At 37.2% G+C, this 18,521-nt stretch overlaps 1 protein-coding gene across 1 annotated transcript in view; it reads left to right on the forward strand.

Annotated features, from left to right (window-relative positions):
- The window catches only part of LOC134287691 (uncharacterized), a 93,394-nt gene extending 79,232 nt beyond the window's left edge, over window positions 1-14,162 (forward strand). The window contains exons 3-8 of the mRNA XM_062850194.1: window positions 11,558-11,591; window positions 11,834-12,069; window positions 12,291-12,427; window positions 12,514-13,046; window positions 13,100-13,353; window positions 13,416-14,162. Coding sequence (XP_062706178.1) covers window positions 11,558-11,591; window positions 11,834-12,069; window positions 12,291-12,427; window positions 12,514-13,046; window positions 13,100-13,353; window positions 13,416-13,514 — 1,293 coding nt within the window. The 3' untranslated portion in view covers window positions 13,515-14,162. The remainder of the gene's footprint in view (window positions 1-11,557; window positions 11,592-11,833; window positions 12,070-12,290; window positions 12,428-12,513; window positions 13,047-13,099; window positions 13,354-13,415) is intronic.
- Window positions 14,163-18,521: the final 4,359 nt, after the last annotated feature.

Here is an 18,521-nt window from a genome sequence, read left to right on the forward strand (position 1 = left end):
AATTCTCCAGAAGATATCTTCAGAGATTTATTCCGGACGAGTTTGATGATCTCGTGGTTACCGTTAATGATTTGAATGCAAAAGGTCCTGGATTTAATACTTGGCCTGTCCATTTCCTCCTACTTTGAACATATCTTTCTACATACTTTCTCCCTCTTCTCTACATATAAAGTAGAGTGGGTCAACATTGTGAGCTTGAGCATGAGCATGAGATGACCGTACAATTCGTAGTTGCTACTCCGTTACTGACCAGAACAGTCAACATTGCACAGAGAACCAAATGGATGGGGCCTGGGTGTAGCTTTCCATCCTCAATGTGCAATTTTGAAGGTTCAAAACTTTATAATGTCAGTACCGGTTCCGGCCACGTCCTTACGGTCATCGGGGAAGGGAAGGAATGTTGGTGTGACATTCGTTGCTACTAGAGACCGTGTGTACCTCCGCATCCCCACGGTTGTCACAGGAAGTTTGTTAGTGGGAAGGGAAGGGATAGAAAGTTACATAGATCTGGATTCACATTGGAAAGTGATGTGAGCTATGCAACCCTTGATATGATTTAGTCTTCCGCCAGCCGGCTGTCGGAAGAATACAATAATATTATTGTATGTTTGTGTATTAAATTTAATTATTGTACCGGGTATGAATAATTTTTAAACCACGCTTATGTCAGATCAACTCGTAATAACGCACGTTTTAAGCTTATCGTTTCTCAGTCAGAAAATAAACTGTATGCAATTCCGTTTAGTGTTACTGCCAATGCTGAAAAACCGAAACCCGCGCCGTAGCTTTACGAGAAAACTGGACAACTAAATGACTCAAATCGTTGCTTTTGATTTTTACCTATGTTCTTGTATTATTTTTTTCGCGTTTCCGTGTTAGTAAGATTGCGGATAAAAAAAAAATCATTGTACATATTTATTACCTGCGAATGTTCACAACGCGTAATATAAGTTAAAGATGTGATGAACAAAAAAAAACGAGATTATGGTACTCGACACGAATAAATCGACGCGGAAAACGTGGTCTACTTGTCACTGAATCGTGCGGTAATCTTGACATTTCTAAATAAAGAAATACTTCGATATTTTGATAGCTGGTTGCCTGCTTGCATATCTGAAATAGAACATAGTATTAAATTTTGATACGTTCTCCACTGTTATATTTTTGTAAATTGTTATATATATATATATATATATATATATATATATATATATATATATATATATATATATATATATATATATATATATATATATATATATATATATATATATATATATATATATATATATATATATATATATATATATATATATATGCATATATATATATATATATATATATATATATATATATATATATATATATATATATATATATATATATATATAAGTTAAATTTACCTCCATTCCTCTGAAACAAACGGTATATTAGCAGTGAAAAATGAATAGAGTAAAACAATAAATTGATAAATAGTGTAAAAAAGTTCACCAAATCTTGATTCTGGAATGTTTTGGGAATGTTCCTGCACTTAAATAAACCAGGCTGGAAAGTCACAAGATCAAAACTTGATATGGTAGATCTTACACCATAACGCACCGTTCCAAGGTAATCTATCCACGTTACGGGTTAAAGTAGAGTGGGTCAACGTTGTATGGAGAAACTTTAAATTTGATCGCATCAACCCGGAACAAAGCTTTTTAAATCTATATTAGTGTCCAAAACAACTGTGCAAAATTTTGGAGTGATTGGTTGCGATTGAAATTTGTATGGAAGTTAGTATGGGAAAACGTACTTTTTTGCATTTTACTCATAAGTTGAATTATTTTGTCTACTACCGTGTAGCTAATGACGTTAAAGTATGGTCTAGGATATGCCGAAAACTTTGCCGAAGACCGTAAAGTGATCCGACGCTTGTGAAAAAAGTTATTCGCCTGGTAACTTAGGCCAAAATTTGAAATTTTATTATTGATTCCTTTACATGTTAAACGTTATGCAGCACCGGGTAATCTGTACGTTATAACTTTTTTTCACAAGTGGTCGGCGTTCAGTCAGAGTGGACTACGCGATTTTTAAGGCAGGTAAAGATAAGCTGAGGAATTCGTTAAACCTGAACTTTTCGACGTTATTTTGATGCAGATGTGCCATTACATGAAAGAATGATAGTATTTCTGAAAATAATGCCAGAAATTTGAAATTTCAAGTTTTTGCAGGGCATTTTCTCGAAATCATTGAAAAACAGATAGTCCGGTCTGACTTAACGCCGACCAAGTGTCGGATCAATTTTCAGTCTGCAGCAAAGTTTTTCGGTATATCCTAGGCTATACTTCAACGTCGTTAGTTACACTATTTTAGACGAAAAAATTCAATTTATGAGAAAAATGCTAAAATGTATGTTTTCCCATACTAAATTCCATACAAATATCAATCGCAATGCGGAAAACGGGGACGCAACCAATCACTCCCAAATTTTGCGCAGTTGTTTTGGACACTAAAACGAATCGAATAAGCTTTGTTCCGAAAAATCGACTTTGATGACCCAGTCTAATATGCAGCTTAAGTGCATTTATATGTTCGTTCATAGCCATTTCTAGAACCAGAAACCAAAGCCGTTTATTTTACTTACAACTTTTACTGCACAGTCACAATCTGTCAGATAAAACCTACGAGTTATGGAATCACTGTGCCACATCATTTCCAGAATAATAACCACACTATTCTTTCATCATACACCTGGTATCTATGCACCAATGTGTAAACCCTCTGCCAATCATATCCCACCACAAACACAGATATGTATTCGGCTTGCCCGTGAATACAATCGATTGCCAGCATCACATCCTTTCCTCTCCCCCACATTAACCAGCAACCTGACGTAGTAGGCGTCGTTGCCGCCTAAAAATAAAGGATCACCAACACTCACACACTGAATATGCTTGCTAGTCACCGGCATATATCTAATATAGATAATATATTATTTCTTAGTGTGAATGAGTAAGGCAATACTGGAGTAGCATCTACATCTACGGGCGGTCAATCAAGCTCAAACACAAGCTCAAGATGCCTTCAAAAATTTATGCAAGGATTCTATTGAGAACTCCTCCACAAATTCATCAAAATAAAAAAAATATTCAGGATTTCATTTCTGAAGATATCTCAAAGGATTCCCTCTAGAATCTAGATTACCTCCATTCATTCCAGCATTCAACCAAAATTAAAAAGGTTGCTTTGCTAATTTCTCCAAAAATATCTATTGGAAGTTCTCTTAGGATTCATTTGAAAGCTCTTCAAAAGGATTCCTTCTGGAATTTCTGGAACTGCTATAAGGATTGATGGAATTCTTATGCGGTTTCAGCAGGTGGAGTAGGATTTCGTGGAATTGGGGTAAATTTCAGTGGGGAAATTTATTTAGTATTCGGTTTTTATGATAGGAGATATTCCGGTAAGGCGTATAAGGAAATGCTGGTCAAAATGTTTGATATATTCCGAAGGGATTCTTGGAGTAATCCTGGAAAGTTTTGTTTTTTAAATACCTCCAGAAACCTCATAGGAATCGTTCGAGAAATCCATCAGAACCTTCTATTTCTTTGTACTTTCCGATTTGTTTGCACTTTCCGGGATTCTTTCATAAATTTCTGCATTCCTCCAGGAGTTCATTCTGCGATTCTTCTTGAAGATCTTGGAGTGCATCAGATTTTTTTATGATTCCCAGAATGCATTTACAGATGGAGTTTTCGGTACGACTGTTTGTGAAACACCAGAAAAAATCTTGGATGAATCGCTTGAAAAAAGTTGCCAGATGAATTCTTCAAGAAATTGTTGGAGGAATTTCTAAACAATGTTTTTTAAGAAATTCCATAAAAAGCACCAGAAGGAACATCGTAACAAACGTTAGGAGAGTTTACATTAGGAACATCTGTGAGAATTCTGGAGTCAATTTCCAGAAGAATTCAAAAATAATCTGCAGACATTGTAGAAGAAGCTCCTAGACCAAAAAAAGACTTCTTCAGGTTTTCTAAAGGATTTTCTGCTGTAAATTCAATTCCTAGCAGAATTTTTCAAGGAATTTCATCCAAAACTCCCCCAGGAGTTGTTTCTGGGATTTCTCCAAGAATTCTTTGTTAGATTCAACCTGAAAGTCTTCCTGGATTCCTGTAGGTGTTTTTTTTCTGCGGATATTCTAGGAGATCCTCTTGGGAGTTCTGAAGTAGTTCCGTTAGAGATTTATCAAGGAGTGTGTTGGGAAGAGTTGCAGTCACCTTTAGCACGAACACAAATATTGAGAGCAGCATTCTTGATGTCAGCTACAATGCTGTAATTCACTTTATTATTAGAAATATTCAGCAATAATACAAATAAATATATACATACAATTTGGTATTTTCCGTGCTTATTCAAGCGAACAACCTTCCAACCTAGAGAATTAACGATTTACTTCTGATTTCTCATTGTATTCAGTGTTGCCAGTTTCACTGACAATATCACCACAACAGAGTGCATACTGATATTCCTCCATTTGAAGATTCTTCTGAGTTTCTGAGGGTTCCTCTAGTAGTTCTTTAACGGGTTTCTCTCAGAGTTCCGTCTGGGATTCTTCCAAGAACTTCTTCTAAGATCAGCCTGTAGTTCCTTCAGGGATTTCTCAAGAAGTTGTTGCTGTAATTCCTCCTTTTTTGGATTCCTTTAGGAGTGACTTTTTTTTATCTGTATTAACGAGATTTTTAACCCTAGGCTAGTTCATCTCGGGACCCACGCTTTACTTCCCTTCCGAAGGAAGAACTCACATTTTGCGAGTTTGTCGGGAGTGGGATGCGATCCCAGGTTCTCGGCGTGATAGTCAACTGTTCTAACCATCACACCAGGTCCACTCCACTCCTTTAGGAGTTTTTTCCCCTGAGTTCTTTTTGGAAGTTCCCAGGAGGAACGCTTTTGTGAGATTAATTAGGGGTGCCTTCCAGGATCCCTCTAGGAGTTACTCCACCGGCTTCTCCCAGAGATCCTTCAAAGATTTCTCCAGTAATTCTTTTTAAGATTCATCCAGGGTTTTCTTCTGTGATTCATCCAAGAATTCCTTCTGCGATAGATCCAGAAGTTCTTTTTCGGATTCCTTCCTGGATCATTCTGGGAGCTCCTTCTGGAGTTCCTCTAGAAGGTCCTTCTGGGATATCAGCTGAACATCTTTTCGGGATTCCTCCTGTAACTTCTTTCGGTATGTCTCCAGGACGTCTTTATTGTATTCCTCCAGGAAGGCATCCATTGGTTCTCCATGAGGTTCCTCCAGAATGTTCTTTAAAGTTTAGATCAAGTGTTCTATCTGGGATTTCTTCATGAATTTCAATCGCGATTTCTTTCAGAATTTCTTCTGACGAGTGACGAGCTCTGTTATGAAAATAGAACACTGTATTGTAATTTATGAAAATGGTTCATGAAGGTACCATAAAAATCATCTTTTTTATGTTAGTTTGCGCTTAAAATAAAAAAAATATCTCTCTGCATAAATGACATACATATGTCAAGAAAAACAAACAAGATAACGCACAAAACGAAAGAGAAATTGTGACAAGAATGCGTTTGCATTACCACTTGTCAACCAACCGTCGCGTCATCGTCTTCGTCATCCAACATAAGCCTCTATGTCTATGCAATTACCTGAGGTACCTGAACAATGAAGATGTATAATGAGTGACATTTACTTGTCTCGTCTTACTGCTCAGAATGCGATTCATGTGTGTTTGCATATCTACCTACATAGGCCTGTATGGTCAGTTTGTCTGCTCTGATTACCGTTTTTGTAAGGGTACATCACAATTAACTGGTGACGCTACACGCGACTGGAGGAGAGTGACCTAATTTCCTAACATAATTTCAAAATTTGCTTGGCATGCCTAATTTCATAAGCTGATAAACACATAATGATCAATCAGTGCACTAGTGCAATATGTGAGCTTTTGAAAAAAAAAAAAAAATGTTTAACAGTTATATCAGGCCTCGTAAAGGTTTAGTTAATCATGTTTGTGATCCAGATAGGGTATGTGTGCCATCAGTAATCTCACTCTCCCATATTCATCCTATTCGAAAACAAGCGAATACGGCACTGATTGATTCCGTTTTTTTTTCATGCATGCTCACTTCTAACAAAAAATATAAAAATAAGAAACAAAACAAACAGCGCTTCAATCCTTTGTTTTTCGTAGGATGAAAATAGGAGCCACATGCTGAATAAGGAAACCAATACCCTATATTCGGTTCAAATAAATATTCGTTTTTGCAGACGAAACAGAAACGGATCATAATGAACTGAATATCGAACTTTTCTTAGCATAATTATATGAATGTAAACAACAGAGCACCACTACAACTTTCTTCGGTTAACCCATGACTAAGTAAAATCGGTATATCTCAAACACAGGGCAGAGCGCCAAAGCGAAGCTGTAAAAACAGAAGTCAGAGCATTGCAAATTAGCATGAAGAAAGACGGCGGCACGCAGCACAGAGTTACAACGTAGAACAATGTGGCAAGTGGCAGCAGCAGTGGAAAGAAGAACTAGCAAATACAAATTATGTGTTGAAAGAAGCGTGAAACATGTGCTCCCAGCATTTCAGCGGATCATTATACAATTAGCGAGGGGTGTGGTTCATTGGGTGAGGTATGGCGGAGCCACGGCGACCGAGGCGGCGGCGGCAACAAGTGAAACATCGGGGTCCCAGCTTGGCTCATGTGGTTCAATTATGTTGATTGGGGCTCGCTAGAAAGTGTTTTGTTGTTGCATATTTCTGTAATGTTGATCTTTTTGAAGGGACTATTAGGTTCATAACATGACCTATTCTAAGTCTCACTTCACGGTGACAGTAGAGTAAACTTTAATCTGTTGTCACATTCAGAATATGCTCTACTAATAAACCACGAATTCTTTGGAAAACCTACAACAGTCGAGTTTTAACGACTCACAAGTTGTGTCAAAACAAAGTAGAAACATTGATCTGGCGTTGCTGCTTCAATTGATGAACGCTCAACTATTCAGTATAGGACCCAGCTGAAGGTGACTGGCTTCGTCCCGTTTCTCTTCTCTCAACTGGCACATATTCTATTTTTTTCTAATCCAACAGTCAATCTATTTGAACCAATTTCAACAATGGAACACTTGTAAAGGTAAGGTATAAACATTAACAGCAATTCCTGTACTAAATAAGTGTACGCACAAATCAGCTAAAAAGATTTCTTTAAATTTAGTTTTTATACAAACACTCTAACTGTTAAACGATTTACTATCAACATGAAACGTTACCGATTCGAATTTAAGTAGAATCAATGAGAATTCAATTTATTTATTCACCTTTCTTGGATTTGCTCAGTAAACATACTTACGATCCTTTTCTGTGCCATCTGACTACCTTCCAAAGAAACACATAAATATCACTCTCATTTCCTCTGAATGTACACGAAGAAAAAATGCAGCTGAGCGCGCTCCTGCTTGCTCATCCACCACAGTCATCCAACAATCGAGACATGTGGATGGACATATTGCACCGATAAACGAGTCTCGATTAGTAGGTCAATTAAAAGGGAATCAAGTGGAGATAAAAAGGGAAAAAATAGCTCCAATCTGGAATTGAAGTGGCATGTGCCATTGCCACTGAACAACAGAGAGTGATTGACACATTTTTTTCTGCTCAAGTCGCAACCTGCATTTCTTTGTGCGAAAGTATACACCTTTGAAAGTAAGGTTACTTCCTTTTGATATTTAGTGAGATAAACAAGATGAGCTTGATCTGTTGGACTCAGTTTGGTGCTTAAGCTTCAACTGGAGCTTTAGCGTGATTGACCTCCTGTAGATGGTACTGAGGTTTGGTCTTACATTGCTCATTAGATCGCTGTAGAGCATTATTTTTCTTTTTCCCTTTGATGATATTCTTCAACTGGAACAAATCCTTGTTCTCAGTTCAGTGTTCTATGATAAGTTCCACAATTATTAACTGAGAGATTGCTCTGCCAATGGACATTTTTCATGTGTGTTGTGTAGTGTAACTCGTGTGGCGAGTATGATGAAGATACTCGATGCCCCAGGAAATCAAGAAAATTTCCTACACGAAAAGTTCTAGGACTGATACAAAATTAAGCCATTCACCCTCAGCATTTGATTCAAATTTACATCCATTATGCAAACTCAGGTGAGTTGCGTAAGGCGTCAACAGACCAGTTTCACATTTTTCTACCCTTCTTACATCCTTAAGAAGGGTTAAAATATCGCTCGAAAAAACGACTTTCGATCCGAGGCCCGGAGGGCCGAGTCCTATATACCAATCAACTCAGCTCGAAGAATTGAGCAAATGTCTGTATGTGTGTGTGTAAGATATACATTTTGCAGCATTTTTGTAAAACATTTTGATTTCATAAAAAACACTCAGAGGTTCCATCAGGGAGATTAAAAACATGGTTTTTTTTCATAAAAACTGGCAAAACTCATTTCATCGTACATATTTTGTTTTTATGTTTTGAATTATCCAATATTCTTGAATTTTCTAGCCCCTTCTAGATATTTTTGAAGGTTAAAGTCAACAAGCTTAATGGAGTTTCTTATTATTAACTGCAACTTCCAGGTTCAAATTCCATTTTCACGATTTTAACTCTTCCACTATAATGTTTTTCTAGAATTCAAATTCTTAACTCAACACGTTTTTTTTTATTTTTTCAGATAAATTTAAAAAATGTTTGGTAAATTTTAAAAGCTATGTTAATGTTATTTTTGAAAATTAACTAATACATGTTGGGATTTTGAATTGAACATCCCTAAATTCTACGACCGATCCTAGAAGACCGTGCAATTGTATTGAATTCAATAAAGCTTTAGTTTGAGTTTTGATCTGTAACTGATCGGTGTTGTTTCTACAGGTGCTGTAGTCGAGTTTCGAAGACGTAATCCGAACGATGGATGGGTATAGTGGTTCACAAACCGGGCAAATCAACATACATATAACAATAACACATCTGGACACATTTAAAGCCAGCTGCTAACAAATCAGCCAAAACACTAAAACTGTTGCAATACTTTGATAATTTCAGTAGAACTGAAACGGGTATTCAGAGCTTACTTTATTTTTTAATATTTCCAAAATTATAAGTAAAGTAATTTAACAAATTTCAGCAAAATTAGTTGATATATTTGAAGTTGTAGCTTCAATCGGTGATAAAAATATGTAATCAAAGGCTGATTTTCTATTCAAAATGCACAAGTTTTAGGCCATGAATGAACTTGGTCCACGATCTATCAATATCAAGAAATTCACAATTCGATTCCAGGCGGAATTCCTAAAGGAATTACTGGAACAGTTTGTGAACTGGAATGAACCTGTGTGAACTCCTGAAGCAATCCCAAAAAGAATTTGTGAAAGAATTCTTGGAAGAAGCTCTAAAAGCATCCATGTGATGATTTCTGAAAGAATTTTTTTGAATCCTTGAAAGCATTTCTGAAGGAATAAATAGAATATTTTCAAAGGATATCTTTGGATGAATTTCTGAAACAATCTTTAAGGAATCCCTGAAGAAATTTCATAAATAATCCACGAAAAATAATCTAAAGAATTCTTTTAAAGAATCTCGGAATGAATCATTGGAATTTTTAATGGAATTCGAGGATGTTACCTAAAGATAAATTCTGGACAAATCTGTTGATAAATTTCTGAAACAACTCTTGAACCCATTTATTAAGAAGTCCCTGGAAGATACCTTTCCTGATAGAATGCATGAAAAAAATAAATGCTGAAGAATTTCATGGATGGTTTTTAAGGCAACATTTTTGGATGAATCTGTTAAGGAACAAATTTTTAAAAGCAACTGTGTAAACATTTCTGGGAAACTCATCAAGAAATTTCTGTAGCATTACATGCAAGATGTTACTAAATAATCCCTGAAATAACTCGAAGAAATTTCGAGGAACATTTTTTGAGAAATATTCCTGGAAAGTTTTCTAAAGAAAATTATGCAGCAATTCTGGATCAATCGCTGGAGTAATTTCAAAAGACCTTCTTGGAGATTCTAAGGAATCTCTCTTGAAAGTTTTGAAGTAATCCTTAGAAGATTTTGCGAAATAGTCATTGAAGAAGTTTTTTAAGGAATTTGTGGAAGAGTTTAACGATTATATGGAATATTTTAGAAGCACCAGGAAGAATTTTTAAGGAATTTACACAGAATTCCTTGGAACGTCCCTTCAGGAACCCCTACAACACGTTTTCAAGAAATTGCTTATAGAATTTGTGCAGAAGTCTGTGGAAGATAAAAAAAAAATCCATGAAGGTATTTCTGACGGAATTTCTGGCGGACTTTCTGATTCCTTCCTTTAAGGAATTGTTACTGAAATTTAAGAATACAACACTGGAGGAATTTCTGATAAAATTCATTGAATGTTTTTTTACAGAAAGCCTTGGAGAATATCTGAAGGAGTTATGTCTTGAACTAGCAAGTCCGTTAAAATTCAGAATTGAAAAATAAAATGGATTCTGAAGGAATTTCTATAAGAACTTCTGAATAACCTCCCGGAGTAAATTCTGGAGAAATTCATGAAGAAATTAATGAAGCAATCCATGCAAAACTTCTAAAAGGAATTCTTTGAGAAATTTCTGGAGGAATTCTAAGTATAACAATCTTTGGAGGGTTGTTTAAAATCATCGGTATTCGTGTGGGAATTTCAGAAGTAATACTAAAATAAAAGTCACTGGGGGATTTCCTGATGGATTTTTTGGGAAACTAAAACTGAACGGAAAAATGTCTAGAGGATGCACTAAAAATAGCAAGAGAAATTCTTGAATACGTTACTGGTAGAAATTTTGGAGGCATCCTTGAACGAACTTCCTAAAGAATCCCTGGAGGAACTGTAAAGAAAATCGTGGATTCCTGGAGAAATTCACGAATTTCTGAAATTTTTAAATTATTTTCTGGACCAATTTAAAAAAAAAAGATTTTTACACGCTAGGGGGCAAAAAAACCTTGAATATTCACAAGGGAAGTTTTTCTTAAATTTTTTGAACATGCAAAATCGTCGATAAATAAGGCGGTTTTCTTATATTTGGGAGAGTGGGGAAACATTAGGATACCGTTCCATGGTCAGATTATTAATGGCACTGTGATCCTAGTCGGTATTATTAGATCTATAATTTCAATGAATGACATGAAACCATCGACTGAAAGTTTCTTAAACAAAGTTGTTATGAAACAGACCTTGTGTTAACAATAAAGCATTTGACTGTCACTCAGACAATCTGAGTTCCTTCTTCGAAATGAAAGTTAAGCCATTAGTACCGGAAAAGAACAAGCCTTGAGCTAAAAACTGAAAGTTTCAAAATCCCACCTAGGAAATGAACATTGCTGATTTTGTTTGTGTTTAATAAGAACTGGATAACAGTTTCGTCAGGTGTGGATCATACTTATACTATTCTGCGCTTACTCATTAGACCTATTAATTGTATCAATCCAAAAATTGCATCATTATTCAATTACTTAACCAAATTAATCCTATACTTTCCATCCCAATAATCATTTCCCTGCTTTGCTCTTTCTCCACAGCTTCTTCCACTGGCCCGAGCGCAAGACTACGACGGTAAGCCGCCAACCCATCGGATCCCATAAATCAAGTCAATTTTGCCTTCCCAATATTGAAACACAACCTGCCGGCAAGGTAGCCGAGCAAAACCATAGCGTTCAAATTTACAACTTGCCTACATTTGAATTTAATTTGAATAGCTCTTCAAAACCGTATTAACACCTTGCACCGACTGTGTGCGTATTCTCCGTTCTCTATCTTTTTCCGCTTCTCTGTTTCCCACCGTCAATGATCCACAGTGACGGACATCCAGTGCTCGTTCGCCTCGCAGGGGTCCAACCTGGGTGACATCATAACGGCGAAGCTGAAGAAACCGATCGGATTCAAGGGGGCGCCCCTGTTCGCGGACGACCGGGCCGTCAACCCGGAGGCCGACTTTGCCTGTTCCATCAAGCAGGACCGGAAAGACCCCAGCGAGCTCAGCTTCGACCTCAAGATCACCGACTTCACACGGTGCGGCGTGCTGAAGAGGAATGTAAGAATCTTGTCGCTAGCCGTGCGTTGTTGTTTGGTCATGGTGGTCAGCCCTCAGTAGCCCATATTTTGGTAACTGGGTCGTATGACGGCTGTTTTTTGCATGGGCGCTTTTTGGGGGTCATGGTGGCTTTTCAGCTTTGGGTTTTATGATCAGGTGTTTATGAGCTATCGTTTACCGTTTACTACTGAAATATTTCGCATGGATTTTTTTGGTTTTAGGGGTTTGTCCACGTACGGATCTGGTTCCCACAGTTCCCATCCGTTGTGATGCAGTCCGATCAGGAGCTGATCATCATGTGTAAGCCACCAGAGCCTACAGTTATTCAAAATAAGGCCGCTGGATTTGCTGGTAGTTTGTAAGTAATCGATTGCTGAAATATTTACTCCATTTGATCACATCGCGATCATTTTCATGATCACTGACTGACATTGTTCTATCTAGCCCCCATGGAGCACGTGTCTCCGGTGTTGTCGAAGAAACTCCAGGCCGTCTGGAATACGAAGTAGCGCTGTACAAGGAAGCTCCCCCGATTGCTCGAATTGCCGGCATGAAGAATCACTCGTCTAACTCTTTGCCTTCGGTTACCAACAATGAGGTACCTGTGGATCAGGCTGTTCCAATTGGAACGAAGCTACAACTACGGGCTCGTATCAGTGCCCAAAGCGTTTGGAAGTACGTCAAACTGTTGGAAGTGACAGTTTCACCAGACCCAGATGACCCACATGCTTCCGGATCTGTGTCTCTGGTTCGCGATGGTTGCCGCAATCGTGACTTTGCCTCGATCATTCCACATCAACCAGCGCGTTATCGCGATAAACCCAATGAAGTCTTTCTGGACTTTGAAGCATTCCTTCTCAGTTCGATGAAGGAACGTAGCACACTGTGGATTCATTCCCAGATCAAGGCCTGCATGGACGCGATGGATTGCCAACCGGACTTCTGCTTGGATCTCTATGAGCCAACCAAGCGAAAGGGTACAGTTCTATGATTTGCCAAATTCTTCATTATTCTGAATATAAATTTCTAGGTCTTGGAAGACGTCGTCGCTCTGCAGGAGAGGTAGCCTACGGTAACCTCCTATCCATGATCGGACACGATCGGTTCCGGCGGGCTGCCCTGAATACGACCGAGTTCACCAAGTTCAAGGAAAATATCGAATACACCGTGATCATGCCCGGTCAGTACGACGACCTGAGGTACAAGGAAGTGCCCGATCAGTGCAAGAACTTTGTAATGATCTCCGGACTGCTAGCTGGATTGCTGGCACTGTCGACAATTATTGTGAGCATACCCGGCATAAACCTCAAATGGGTTTCTTCTAATTCTATGTTTTATATTTGTAGACCTGCGGATTAGCATCGCGACTTCAAGGTAACGGGAAGAAGTCCTCGATAGATGAACTCAACGTCAAAGGCTACTCCGGCCGGGCAATCGTTCAGTGATACAAACGATCCTCTTCCTCCCAATCAACCATTCAATCCATAACCAAGACCCAAAATATCACATCAAAGAAACCCCCTTATCCCTTGTTATCCAGTAAATCACCCATAGACAACTAGACATGAGCGCTACAGAAAACTGTATAAACTTAAGAAGCTAGACAAAACAAATACTTAGATCGTAAGGTGTAGCACCGATTTTAGGCGATGAAGAAGAAAAACTGGCAACACTGTAGAATGAGCCCAATTTTTAAACAATCCTGTGTTCTCGAACCAAAAAAAAACTCCTATTTAAAAATTGGGCTTACCAGTTGCGGAACCAGTGCTGCGTGTAGAAAACAAAAAAGTAAACGCAAGAGAGTAATAGCATTCGCACACAACGCACAACGTAGACTGCATTTTAAGTCTTTTAGAACAGAACAGAACGATTACGAGTCGTTATTGCGAGAATCTAGCGGCTGGGCAGCAGTGGCCTGCGGAAGCATTTAATGTTATCGGATATTTATTGATATTTTCTTTGTAAGGATTATTTTAACTGGCCTGTCTGCAAGTTCGTGCGTAGGGTGCCTGTGCGTGTGGAAGCTTTCCGGAGGTGGAGTAAATTGTACAGTGATTTTATTCGTAAATAAATAGTTGAGTTTAAATAAAATGGTTCGGGTGTAGTATTTATTTTCATTGAGAAAATTATGGATCACATGAATGGATGAAGCTCTAGCAATAAAAGTTATCTAATCTTTTGCTTGGCGAACTTGAAAAGTACTTGAATGAGGAAACTCGAAGGGTAAGTTTGTTTAAACTTTTCCGTAGTCCGAGCGTAGCGAGACTCGACTGTAATTATATTTCATTATTATAATTGTTTATAAGATATAGGATTGACACTTACAATATAGTTTAGCGGTTATTGGAACGCAATGAGCCCTAATCCGAAACACTATGCACTGCTGTCTGGTACCTGTTGTAGTTGGTTTTAATCAGAACTCCGTTTCGTTTCGTAAGTTTATAATTTTTGATACTTACAATCAATTATACAGAATTATAGAAGCAGGATTTTGGATTGATTGTTCGCTAGCAATAATGTACTGCGTCTATTAAATTGATACACAAGAAGATTCATTATGATGATAGATAAGAGATCGAATTGAGGAAGCTAAATATACCTGTTCTGAACCGAAATATAATTCTGGTTATCGATTCTAGTTCTAGTGCAGATTTTTATATTAATTCAGGATAAATTTTAGGAAACTATATAGTAATACTATTATTTTGTGTGCACAGTTCGTCCACGATACTGTCAACAATGATAAGGAAAAAATCTTTTCTTCACAAGCGAAGCGGTGACGTTAACAGCTGTCGTTTTGACGGTTGACTCCAATCGACGGCATACCTAAAGGGCCTATTCGTCCGTACGGTGCGTCAACAAATACTAATCGAATTGAGAGATTTTTAGCAGAAGAAAATCAGAAGGGCAGTCAGAATATAGAATGCCTGTACCAGTTATCGCACTACCTAAGGAAAACTACTTCTACAAAAATAGGAAGAAGACCGACGAATGTCATCGATATGTCAAATGATAGATTTGTTTTCATACTTAACAGGAAAAATATAAAAACTGGGCCAAACCCACTTTTATTATTAATTACGGCGTGTGCCAATAATAGGAACCTTGTACCAGTTATGGACATATTTTTTAATTTCGGTTCCACTTCGCACTATTTACATGCATTCCTTATACGATTTGCCATAACTGGTACACTATGGCAAAATAGGGTGCAAGGAAGTCGAAATTGCTTGCTAAGTTGCTAAATGCTTTATTTCTATCATAATTTGAGCAAAATGGGAAGTTTGAATGAGTGTTATCATCTTTTGTGAACATAATCTTTCGGTCACATATTTTTTCTTGTTAATTGGCATCGTTAAAGGTTGAAAATCAACTATGGCGAATTATTAGGTACTATAGCCATAACTGGTACACCTACGCAATAAAATGCACTGACTGAAGCAAAGGTCACTTTATGAAGAAGACTAGAAGCACTGCTAAAACTTGAAAGAAACTGTTAGGGGTGCAACTCACGGATGGAGGCATATTTATGCATAACAGTGTGAGTGAAGCTTAATACCCATACCAACATACTCATATCCTTTAATATACCGATCACCAGTTTACTATTATGTGCTAAATAGTTCTGTTGAACAAAATGCTATTCGACATTTTTTTACACTATGCTTGTTTTGTACCAATACTGTCAGGTAATGAATTGTCATACAGAGAACTAGCACATACAGTGTATCAAAGAATTGTCCGTACAGCAATATTTTGGTCAAAATAAAATTTCATTCAATTGATCATAACTTTTTCATATATCAATCAAATACGCTGAAATTTTGATCAATCATGTACCATATATCAAAGCTCCATTTGTAAAATTTTGAGCGAGATCGAATAAGTTTTCTGAAAGTTATAGAACTTTTAGTAAAACTTATAAAATGTTTGAACACATTTTTAAAACATTATATCTCAATATGTACTCGATGAAACTTTTTCTTTTTTTTTGTGATACAGCTTATACTTAAGGCACAGACTTAACTTGTCTGTGCTTAAGGCTTTCATATGCAGCTTCGTTTGAGTTTTCATATTTTTGTAGTGAATATAAAACATCAAAAGTAGCTGCATATGAAAGCCTTAGGTATCAGCTGTAACACAAAAAAAAATGAAAAAGTTTCATCGAGTACATGCTGAGATATGATGTTTAAAAACTGTGTTCAAAAATTTACTAAATTTACTAAGTTTTACTAAAAGTTCTATACTTTTCAGTAAACTTATTCGATCTCGCTCAAAATTTTACCAATGGAGCTTCGATATATGGTGCTTGATTGATCAAAGTTTCAGCGAATTTGATTGATGTATAAAAAAAGTTTAGATCAATTGAATGAAAATTTATTTTGACCAAACAATTGCTGTACGGACAATTGATTGATACACTGTAGGATAGAAGTTTACTACGTCATATGCGTCAGTTCCTGTCATATCAGACGAGAAATAGCCAATCATTATAGATATTCCTACTTACTTTTGCCAATATCTCATCAAATGGAAGCAAAAATATATGGACTATCAATAACAAGCCCCTGTAGCACTGGAAATTAAATAATTACGCGAAATCTCACATTTCAATTTCACTCCACTTACGAGTTGAACACTTTTCAACAACATGTTGTCTTCGTCTAGGGAGGTTGCTTGCATACCTACCCGGGCAGAGTTCAAGTACTGACGATCAAAATGTGATATTGGCTTGTTTGAAATATGAGGTAAAAGTACTGAAAATAATAGCAAAAAATTGTTCTTGATCCTTCCAACCAATTGCAAAATATGATATTTCTGGAGTTCGATTTGAATAGGTCGTATGTGCTGTTGTCGATATAAAATTCGATCAGTTTATTTTAGTCATTTTAGCAATATGGCAGATATTTTTCAAACTTTTAATGATGGAACAGAAAGCCTGTTTTGTGAGGATTCTGCTGTATGTATCAACTTTGCTCAATTTCAACGGTTTTCGCTATAATAAGCGAATCCAACTGATCGAATTTTTAATCGACAAAAGCACATACGACCTATTCAAATCGAGCTCCAGATTTGAAGATCAATCAAATAGCTCACTGCTATTGGTTAGATCAGTGGTTCCCAACCTTTTTAAGGTGGCGACCCCCTTTAAGAATTGTCAAAACATCTGCGGCCCAATGAAAGTTTTTGAAAAAAAAAAATGAATTAAATGAACCAAACCCAAACCAAACCGATTTTTTGGGTACAGTGACGTAGCCAGAAATTTACTGTGGGAGGGGTTTTCGACGGTCAATGATACGTTTTTTTATTCGACACTCTCATTTCGTAAACAATGATGTCATGTACATTCAACTTGAGTCATAGCTGAAAAATAGCGGCGCAGCCGAAAAAATTTCTTCTGAAGGCGTTTTATACTGCAAAATTGTTCCTACATTTGTGGCTTTTGGGGGTGACGGTATACAAAATTTTAAATTGGTATAATTTGCACAAAATAGAATAAATTTTTTACAATTTTTTGGTAACATTGCGGCCCCCATGGACTGGCTTCACGGCCCCCCAGGGGGCCGCGGACCACCGGTTGGGAACCCGTGGGTTAGATCTTACCAAGAGCTAAATGTGCTATGATGATGATGTTCCAGGAGTAAAATTGAGATAGATTATATTATTTTTTCAGTACTTTTACCTCTTATCTCAAACAAATAAATATCACTTTTTGTTCTTCATATCAAAATATGCTATTATTGAACTTTTTTCCTCTGTTCGGGTATGTGGGCATAGATTTTCTGTATACCAAACATCGTATATCACAACCACTGAGAAAGATTTCCTCGTTGCACTGTGATGGCGTATTATTATCTGATAGGACAACATATGAAATAAGAAATATTTTAACCGATATTCGGAAGCTACATCCATCTCAATTTGGAAGCTTTCTGCCTAAAGGTACTTTGAACTCATGATTTGTTTTGGATTGCGAAGAGTTTGACCGACTTTTCGAATAAACACCTACGGTCAAATCATAATTTTTGATCATCTATCGATGACGTTTGACGTTGGTATACGAAGAGGTCAAAGTTATTGAATAACTAATATTCTTTACTACCCGAAGAGCGAGCATTCAAATGATATCTTCTTCTTATTGTCCTACCATCCCTATTGTGACAAGGTCTTGCGCGAAGTTCCTCCGATTTCCCCGATCTTTTAGCGCTCCCAGCTCTTCTTCGACCGCGTGCGTTCGCCGTCGTCCATGAAGTTCCGACCTCTGCCTGGTTGTTTTTGATATTCTTTCATCCAACATTCGCACAAGACGTCCACCCCACTCAAGTCTGCCGTTTCACAATAATCGCATGAGAGACATCGTATATGTGCATCGTATCTACATATATACAGCCATTCCATAGAAAAACGATATAGTGCATCTCCGATTGTCGTGAAACTTGGTGGGCTTGTAG

Source organism: Aedes albopictus, chromosome 2 (assembly GCF_035046485.1).
Source record: "Aedes albopictus strain Foshan chromosome 2, AalbF5, whole genome shotgun sequence".
In the NCBI taxonomy this organism is placed as follows: Eukaryota; Metazoa; Arthropoda; class Insecta; order Diptera; family Culicidae; genus Aedes; species Aedes albopictus.